The following is a 10,123-nucleotide window of genomic DNA, read 5'->3' on the forward strand; positions in this document are numbered from 1 at the left end:
CCACTAGACTACTGAGCTTGCGCTTAGTGACTAGTGTTAAATACAATATGGTGAAATTTATGTGATAATACCAATTATTAAAATATTTTTTATAATTTATTATCTTTTATCAAAATTTTCAAGCACATTAAAAAAATTCCCTACCTCTGGTACACCACCAAGAAAAGCTTTAATAGCCTCCTGAGTCCAGAATGTTCCTTTAGTGAATAACCAAGCCTGCATCAGCCAGACTCCTTTGGGATCAGCGGATACTATGGCATCATATACACCACGGCTAGCCGCGGAAAGGTAGTTCGGGTCACTGAAAATATAAATATAAATTTTAAAAACAAATTCTCATAATCTCAAAAGCTCCAATGAGGGCAGTATAATAGAGGAATAGTCTGTTGGCCCTAACAGCCGCCTATACAAAAAAGATCTATCAAATCAAACAATCAACCGAGTATTCCTATAGCGCCTTCAAAATGACGTAATAACTATAGCTCGTAGGTCTAGAGGCATGAATGTAGCTTAGGATGTGAGAGGTACCTGGTTCAATTTCTGAAAGATCCCATTACTTTTTGTTTCTCTAAAAATGAAAAAAATTCTAATAATCAATAAGCAAAAACAGATCTATCAGTCAGTCAAGTATTACTTGAGCTCCTTCAAAATTACATAGGAACTAGGGCTCTTGTTCTGAATGTAGCTTAGGGTGTGAGACACACTAACTATGGCTTGTTGGTCTAGAGACATGAATGTAGGTTAGAATGCGAGATGTCCCTGGTTCAATTCCCATTTTTTTTTTCATTAAAAATTAAAAAAGCACACAATAAGCAGGGTATTCCTAGAACTCCTCACTGGAAGCCAAACAAGAGAGAAGTATTAGAAACACATTGTTCATGTTTTTTAAGCACACTATATAGTTCAAATATAAAAAAAAAAATTCCTCCATCAAGCTTCTTTTTTTTTTAGCTAACAGGAAAAAGGAGAGGAATATCAAGATTAACAGTACTATTAATAGAGTATTATTAATCTATTCCATTCTATTTCAGGATTGCAATGTAAAAAGTCAGGAAGCAAAACAGGAAGTGAGCATGGATGAAGTTTTGTATTAATTGGCCTTACAGTATATTATTGCAAGTGGAGATAAATAGCTTCGCTAGGATGCTTGTCTTCAAATCCCCAGGGTCCTGTGTTGAATTCCTGTCAGGTAAAACATGACTTCTTCTCATGAACAAAAAGCAATTCCACTAACTAAGCCTCGTAAGAACAATCAATAAATTAAATGAAGTTTTACCTTGATGATGGGGTCATTTCATTGAACAAGTCTCCATTGTATACGTGATCTGTTCCATTGTATTCATCTATCATCTTCAACAAAACATGAATTTAAGAATGTGAGTACAAAAGCCAAATGAATGTAATGATGTTGCAATGCTGTGAAAATAGAGAAATATATATGAGAATAGTGCATTATAATCACTGTATAAAACGAACGCTGTTGTACCACTATCACCACCGCGACAATCATCTCGCCGTTACAGGCATAACACTGTTACAGGTGTAACAGCTGGCAGCTCTCACTGGCTGAAGCCATGGGAACCAGACCTGTGGTCCAACCCCGTTGGACAGGCCTATACCCCCTGTCATCCACGCACGATAAAGTCATCGGATAAAAAATTTAAAAAAAATAATTTTGCCAATCCAAATAACGTTATTTTGACTGCCAATCCCTAATATTATGGTCTAAAAGCATATTATTGACAATACTAAGCCATAAAAACTCTCCCTGTAAACCATGCCCGGGCCGTCGACCGACATTTCTTCAGCCCCTTGGCTAGGGCCCCTCCCGCGGACATATCAGAACACCTTGCCAGCAAATTTCACGCACCACCGCTGACCCAGACTTTAAAGGGCCCTGGGATATTCATCAGCATTTTTTCCAAATTGGTTGAGCATAGCCTGTTTAAGGAGCAGAATTTGTTAAAAAATACATTGAAATAATAAATCAAACATTTAAAATTGCCAATGAGGGTGGGGTTTTCTGCATACCCTGCCCTATACAGACCCAGCCTTCGGGGGTAGTAATTCCAGGGGAAGCCATAGCCAAGGGCCTCTGGTCTCCTTTTTGCGCCACTGCCTAACACCATGATTTTCATAATAACATTTATTACTATTACTCATGAAAAAAAAAAACCACTTACTGCTTCAACAAACGCAGTGCCAATCTTCTTAAACAGCGGGTCTTGCGAATCTAATAGATAGGTACTTGTACAATATGAACAAGGTAGGATTAAATAAAACAAGTATTTTTTTCATTTCATAGAGACTGATCAAGTCTGCATAGTTAGGCATTTGACACCATCACAAAAAACAAAGAAAATATCCAATTCATAGTCTAAACTGTGCAGCCTACATAATTTCAAAACACATAAAAGAAACAAATCAAAAGGAGTAGGGCCTACCAGTCATAACATTATAAAGAGATGCATCACTAATACAAAATTTGTTAAGACTGCAATGCAGCGTTAATGCGAGAACAATGCTTAATATGCGCTACTGAGTATTAAAATGCTTTCATGTACAGTAAGTAAGCTTACTATCAATTTGTAACTTTAGTATTATTAATCTTGAACTAAATCGGTTGTGTTATAGTTCTCCAGGATACAAATTATCAAGAAATGTAATCTTGATTAAGCACAATAATATTTACTCAAAATTGAATACTGTTCATGTCTAATACACACCGCAGCTGTGCTTATTCTTTACTATATTTTATCTAAATGGAACATTTTTTTACATACATATAAAACTTTAATGATCAAAAAATTGCACTCACTGCTATTTCCATACAAAATTGAATCTGAATCCAAAATTTTAAAAGTATTGCTAACTTTAGAAAGGTCCTAATTAGATCCATATTCAGTTAAACTTATTTTTTTTTAATGGTACAACCCTTTTGGTAAAACATTTTTTTTAATGATATTAATATGTAAAATAAATATAATGATTTTTTAAAGTTTGAATAATAAGAGATTTAGAAGAATGGAATGTAGTGTGTAGTGTTGTGTATAAAAATAACAGAGAACTCACCAACAATAAGGGTCAGAAAAATGACCCCAGTTTCTAAGCCTTGTGACAGAAGCATTTGGAAACAATCTGGAAAGAATTATATTCAATGAAAAAAAAAATTGTAGCGACAGCATCCAGTAAAGTTCTGTCTAACCTATAACATTTTCGGCAACAAATAAAAAAATTCATTTTGCACGCACATGGGAAACATAATAGTATGGACAAACATTAAAGTTATTAAACCAATCTTCTGCACAAACTACTTTACTCAGTGGATGAGACATGGTATAGAGTAAAGGTTTCATCCGTGGTTACATTACTTTAAAAACAAAACAAGTCATTTACGAACATTCTGTTGGAAGTATAACTAACCGTGTAATTGCATTTGGCACATGTCCAGCAAACGCAGGCAACACTGGGATCATTCCAAGTGAACGCATTCGATTCAGGATGCGATGTTGAAGGTCCAGTTGATAATAATGCCACTGGGATGGCAGCGGACCACCCCAACCATTTATGTTGCCCATTCTAGTCCTGTAAGTGTAATAACATTGCAAGAATATGTTACAATGTAATAACATTGTAACATATTAATGTTTATTTTAATATTTATTCATCAGACTGGCACCCTGATATGAAAAACGTTTTTTCTTATACACAGTGATTTGGAACTTCAATGGGTAACTGATTCCAAAGATGAAAAAAAAAGCAATGCTGACTATGTGCTTTAAATTCATTTTTAAGTACAGGAACTTGCAGGTGTTTATCAGTGGAATGGAGTGCAGGGGATATAAAACAGGCAGCGGTGGCACCAGAAATTTGCAGACAAGGGGTTCATATTTTGCTGCAAATGATGATACCCATTGGTGAGAAAACTGATAATGAAGTAATAAAAACATACAAACATTATGAATTTGCAGTTTGATCATTGCTTGCCTGCAGGTGTGCGAGAGGCCATTCAGATTTCCGGAATACTCCCACGACTCCCAGGAGACTTGGGACCCTTGGGTTGCTTACATGAGAGCGAATTATTCTTCATTTTAAACTTTAATCATAGTCATTGAAACATTTCGGTACAAAGTGTCCAAATACATTATTATTTACCATGCCAAAAAGGCTGGCCCACCAAAATGCACATCTAGGTCTTGTTGTGTGAAGCCTAACTTTAAGTACACTTTTTCCCAGATGCTTTCTTGTGCTGTGAAAGCCAATGGTAAGTTGATACCATTCAGGGCCATCCAATCTATGTGCTTTTCCCATCTTGTCCAATTCCAGAATGCAAATGAATAGCTGACGGTACAAACATTCTGGTAATAACGTACCCTACGGTTAAAAATAGAAACGGTATAAATGTTCAGTGAAAGACAATTAGCATAGTACATGACAACGATTCAAAGACAATGTGCATGCTAATGAAAATACTGGCTTAAGCTGGACACTCACTGTGTCATAGGACAGCGCAGGTATTACGGCCCTGAGAGCGCAAGAGGATGCAACACCATCTGCTAATTGTTGGTGGCTGTCTTAACGCACTGTCATTAACAATGATCCATTGTGCACACACTTAGAGTTCCAATTAAATAGCGTCGGCCAAAAAACCATTAGAAAACCAAACCATTCGTGCTGCGCCAAACCGCTTCTATAATTCATGCAAGTCTGTAGACTTATTTCCAGTGGAACCCTTCAAGTGGTGAATGCAGCGATACAGTCCTCTGCTCTTTTCTGAAAAGTGTACTACATTTTATAACTTGCACATAGTCAGCTTTTTGATTATTAAAGCTAAATTTTATGATTTGATTTTTTATACTTTTGGATATGTAAGTATAAATGGTTAAACGTATTGCTGTAATTACCGTAAATGCTCAAATAAGCGTTGAAGTGCTTATACCACTTTTATAGGCTTCGGTGCAGCGCTTATTCGAGAGCGGCGCTTATAAAAAAATGTTGCCGTGGCGCTCCATGTGCCTGTTCCCATGTCATTTTGAAACTGTATACATTGTATTTAAAACCCTTTCTCAAAAATGTTTCATTACACACAGCGTAATATACTCTCAATTATGCACCGCAGCACTTATTAGAGACCGGCGCTTAACGAGAAAAAACAGGTCTGGTGTGGCGATTAGTCGAGGGCGGAGCTTATTTGAGCATTTATGGTAATTCCAAAACAGTTTCACATACTTATTAGGGCTCGTTATGAAGACTTCTGGATCTACCACTGGAAAAGAAGTGGGCAAGTTCAGTTGCCTGCCCTGCCATGAAATGTGGCAATCACAATAATGTTTCAAATAATGATGGAATCCCCAGACTACAGCAACACCGGATGTCCCTGTGATATGAACAGTTTTACCATCAGAGGAAAACTGAAAAAAAAAAAAAAAGATGATGAATTTAATCACAATGAAAAGAACATTAATACATAAGCTTCAAGTAATGGGTATACACTATGTTTAAATTTACAGACTGCCAGAATTGTAATATCAATTGCAGAATTCAATAGTTGCCTAGTCTTATGGCAAGTTTGTATTATGATGATGTAAATCTTATTTACGGAGTCTGACTCTCAAATTGTAATTGTATGTATATTTTATAAATTTTATTCTGGTACAGTGTGCAGTAATCACAAAATAAATCTTCTTAAAAAATGTGCCTAAAAACTAAGGTGACATCCCGGAACTTTCAGAAATTGCTGGCAAAACTGAATTTTCTTTTCAAATTCAGTAAATATTCAATAATGTTATCTCAATTAATAATACAGTATTGTAATTATAATATTTACTTATCTACATATAAATCCTTTCCTAACATTATTGACTCTACCGAATGGGACAGAAAATAAATTAACTCATTTCAGACAATGTTCAGGAATACATATACTAAAAGCAGTGGCAAGGTCACAAATAAAACTTATTCCAAGTATTTTCGAATTGATTACTGTACTTCCACTTGGGTACTCTGTAGGGTCCAAACGTCTAGGCGTACAGCAAAGGAACTGTACAGTGTAAGTGTACAGTATGTGCTTGAGAAAAACATCAAAGTAAAACCTAAGAAAGTCGGAAAATCCATGTGGTGCGAGTAAAACTGGCCCGGCCTGTGTTTACATAGGAAGGGCTGCATTGAAAGATGTATGCTGTCACTGATTCATTACAGACCATTTCTCGGTAGCCACACATCAAGTCCTGTGCTTGTCTTACCCAAATATCAATTCTTAATTTAAAAATTAACAAATGTCAACGTCCTACAAATACTATTAGTATTCAATATCAGGGGCGGATTTAGGGGGGGGGGGCCGGCCCCGGCTCCCCTTTTGGGAGGTAAAAAAAAGGGAAAAAAGAAAAAAAAGAGAGAAAAAGAAAAAAATTATAGCCCAGAATGCCTCAAATGTTATGTTCGGGCGTCTAGAACACAAAAATTACGCGGGGGCTGGCCCAACTTTCGGCCCCCCCATTTTGGACATTTCTGGATCCGCCCCTGAATATGGAGCACTGTACACAAAACACTGGCTATTGGTGTATATTATTTTGATGTCTGTGTGATTTAGTCTGTAAAGAACTGTACTAAAATTGCTATATATTTTTAAAGTAGAGTAGTAGAAAATTTTCATTTTTTAGTCTGCCACAACCAGGTCTTTGATGTCAAATAGAAGCGGTTGGCGCATCGGTTGTGGCTTGGACTCCCAACCTCGAGGTCGGGGGTTCGAAGCTCTCGCTGTGCAAATCGCTTGTGTGTTTGATCCAATGACCGGGGTAGTAATGTGAAGCGCTTAGAGGCATTGTGCATGAAGCGCTATATACAGTAAGAACGACATATTATTATTATTATTAATAGAAAGACCGGCACTGAAAAGGGGTCCCAAGATGGAAGAATCTACATCTGGGAGATCTGTTTAAATGAGTTTTCTTTTTTCACATGTAAAAATACTTTGATGTGCATGGTGACCATTATAATTGCACTAACTTTTGGGGGACAACTGATAATACTATAGTAAAAACTTGTAAAAGCATGCAAATATCATCATGAATTTGTGGGAGACGGTTTATTTCGCAAGATTCTTGCTTGCTTGCGGAGTGCCGGAGACCTTCCCACCAATTTTCAGGAGACTTCATTCCGGGACTCTGCAGGAAACTTTGGACTCCTGGGCAATAAATGTGGTTGTTAGATGAATTAAAAAATAATACAACTGGATGTAACAGTTACTGCATGCTGTTTTTTTATTATTAAAACATTTCTTGATAGCCGTACCAGATATCAACTTGTCTTTCCATTAAAATATTACTAACATTGCCACTAATAACATTATTATTATTATTATTATTATTATTATTATTATTATTATTATTATTATGTGCAACATCTGTTATGTATTTTGGGATTTAGAAAAGAATGTTATAAAAAATATATGCATTTCTTTACTTGATGGGCGATTGATGCTAGGAACAATTGTAAATCAAATTTCATTCTTGATGAATGTGTGTTGAGTGCTTGTAGCATGCATTGCGCACATATTCTTTTCAGTTGTCTAAAGTTCGAAGAAGAAAATTTTGGGGATGGTTAAATGAGATTTTTTGCACTGGGTTTGATGTGGGATATGCACAAAATTTCATGATGATGATGAGATTATGACAGATTCAGTTGTTTAGTATGTATTACACGAAGTTTTAATTTAATTTTTCCTATTATTAAAATTTTAAATAATTATAATTTATGACTAAATATATTTGACCAGATCTAATTTTAAAAGTGTCATCCTTGAGTATTTCATAAAGGTACAACACACTAAAAGTGTTGTGGCCATCATTTTTATTTATCATTATTGTTGGTCAGTACCTTGTATGAGGTAAGTTCTGCTGGGCCGATGTCAGAATCGACAGACACCTTGAACTGCAATGCTCGATCTGGTGGAAGAATTCTTGAAATGACATCGGAAGCAGCCTGAGCTTGGACATCAGGAAGGGTTTTACTTCGAAGATTCAATTTTGGAAAGAGATCTTGTGAAAAAAAAAACACTGCACATTAAATTTACGGTATGTGTCTATAAATTGTGATAGATATCTTTTAGGTCTGCTTTGGAGCATGTGTGTCAGTACTGTCTATGTCCCCATGATCATGAATTGTTATTGTGGCTGCCCACTTACATGTTCTTAAGTCTGGTTATCACCAGAGCCTTAGTATCCGGATCGGGAGCTAACCATTAGCACCTGCGTGAGAATGCCCGATCGGTTAGCACTAACCGTTAGCAGGCGCTATCGGTTACCAAGTTGAGCGCATTTCTATCATCAACCAATCACACGTATGTGTTTACAATTTCCAGTTTCTTATTGGCCAGTGATCATCATATTTTTCACAGCAGCTAACGATTAGCAGGATCCAGATCGGCAGCTGTGTGAGAACATAGCCAGTAGCACCTACACTTTACATAGAAATATGTATCTGTTTCAATGTCAATGCATTGATTAGTAGTGGAATTACATACTATATATATTTTTTTCAAATTTAAGTCACATATCCTTGATGCATTTTCAGGCAAGGTCTCAAAATCTATTTTAAAATTATTCAGTCACTATGTGTACACTAATATGTTTTTTTAGGGCCCAAAAATAAACATAACATTCACGTTGCCATCAACTTGGACTCTGATTTGAATGTGTAGGCCTTATTAAACATCTACAATTCCAGCGTCCCTTTCATTCCCCTCATCCCCAACAAACATTTTCTGAAACAAAAATATCACTCTACTCTCGTCACAAATCATTAACATTTTAACCATTGCAATGTACTGTACTCAACTTACCCTTTTCTTCCTGGTGTGATTGCACTAGGATGATCAAAATACAGAAAAATGTCAAATTATGCAGCAACATTCCAAATATTTCCTTTTCCTTGTACTGAAATGACTTTAACTGTCAAAAATACTGTATAATACATAAATCAATAGAAAAATTAATAGCTATTAACAGGGTCCCAGTCTCCTGTAAGTTCCAGGGTGCACGCTGGTTTCTTCCTGAAAGAGGGGGGGGGGGGTTGGGTACAAATATATTGATAAAGCAAAACTGGAAGGTACAAAAATTGAGAAAGTGGAACTAAATCCCTATTCCAATGAAAACTTAATGGTCATTCTTAGTATTTTGAATCACTTACTTAATAGAATATATCCTCCACGCAAAAACTATTACAGAAAATTGCTTTGACCTAATCTTGATAGCCAATGTATGCAGTTATACTGCAGTGTACTACAGTACTTATAATGAAAGCCGAGACAAAATAAAAAAAATTCCAGGGCAATTATATTAAGCCAAGATATATGAAAGATACAAATAACTGCAATGTGTACACCTCAGTCAAATGTAGGTTGGAAAAAGGATATCAATCAGAATGCGTTTTCCATGCACGAGGCTTGCCATCCCATAATCAGCGTTCTGTCGCTAAATGATATTAAACTGAGTAATATAAGAATGTGGTAGAACTGTATTATTTAGACATGAAGAAAATACTTTTACTCATAACTGTGGCAAATTGTACGTTGATTCAAATAAATGACCAATCATTTTATAGCTTATAGCCTGGTTCTCACGAGAGCCTTAGTATCCGGATCGGGAGCTAACCATTAGCGCTAACCGTTAGCACCTGCGTGAGAACGCCCGATCGGTTAGCACTAACCGTTAGCGGTATACGGATACCGCTAACGGTTAGCAAGCGCTATCAGTAAAGCAAGTTGAGCGCATTTCTATCATCAACCAATCACACGTATGTGTTTACAATTTCCAGTTTCTTATTGGCCAGTGATTCGATCATCATATTTTTGATATCCCGATCGGGATTTTCTTGTATGGACGCACAGCAGCTAACGATTAGCAGGATCCAGATCCGCAGCCGTGTGAGAACATAGCCAGTAGCACCTACACTTTACATAGAAATATGTATCTGCTTCACTGTCAATGCATTGATTAGTAGTGGAATTACATACTATATATATTTTTTTCAAATTTAACTCATATATCCTTGATGCATTTTCAGGCAAGGTCTCAAAATCTATTTAAAAAATATTCAGTCACTATGTGTACACTAATATGTTTTT

At 36.2% G+C, this 10,123-nt stretch overlaps 1 protein-coding gene across 1 annotated transcript in view; it reads right to left on the reverse strand.

Moving 5' to 3' along the window:
• Positions 1–9,030, reverse strand: part of LOC117109165 (alpha-N-acetylglucosaminidase-like) — a 22,730-nt gene extending 13,700 nt beyond the window's left edge. The window contains exons 1-9 of the mRNA XM_033251419.1: positions 8,840–9,030; positions 7,876–8,036; positions 5,230–5,411; positions 4,156–4,374; positions 3,424–3,585; positions 3,073–3,138; positions 2,184–2,247; positions 1,277–1,350; positions 145–301 (exon numbers count right to left, since the gene is read on the reverse strand). Of these exons, the coding sequence (XP_033107310.1) occupies positions 145–301; positions 1,277–1,350; positions 2,184–2,247; positions 3,073–3,138; positions 3,424–3,585; positions 4,156–4,374; positions 5,230–5,411; positions 7,876–8,036; positions 8,840–8,909 (1,155 nt within the window). The 5' untranslated portion in view covers positions 8,910–9,030. The remainder of the gene's footprint in view (positions 1–144; positions 302–1,276; positions 1,351–2,183; positions 2,248–3,072; positions 3,139–3,423; positions 3,586–4,155; positions 4,375–5,229; positions 5,412–7,875; positions 8,037–8,839) is intronic.
• Between the last annotated feature and the right edge of the window lie 1,093 nt (positions 9,031–10,123).

The sequence above is a fragment of the Anneissia japonica genome, unplaced genomic scaffold (genome assembly GCF_011630105.1).
Source record: "Anneissia japonica isolate Jap-2015-1 unplaced genomic scaffold, ASM1163010v1 scaffold288040_len302811_cov187, whole genome shotgun sequence".
Lineage (NCBI taxonomy): Eukaryota > Metazoa > Echinodermata > Crinoidea > Comatulida > Comatulidae > Anneissia > Anneissia japonica.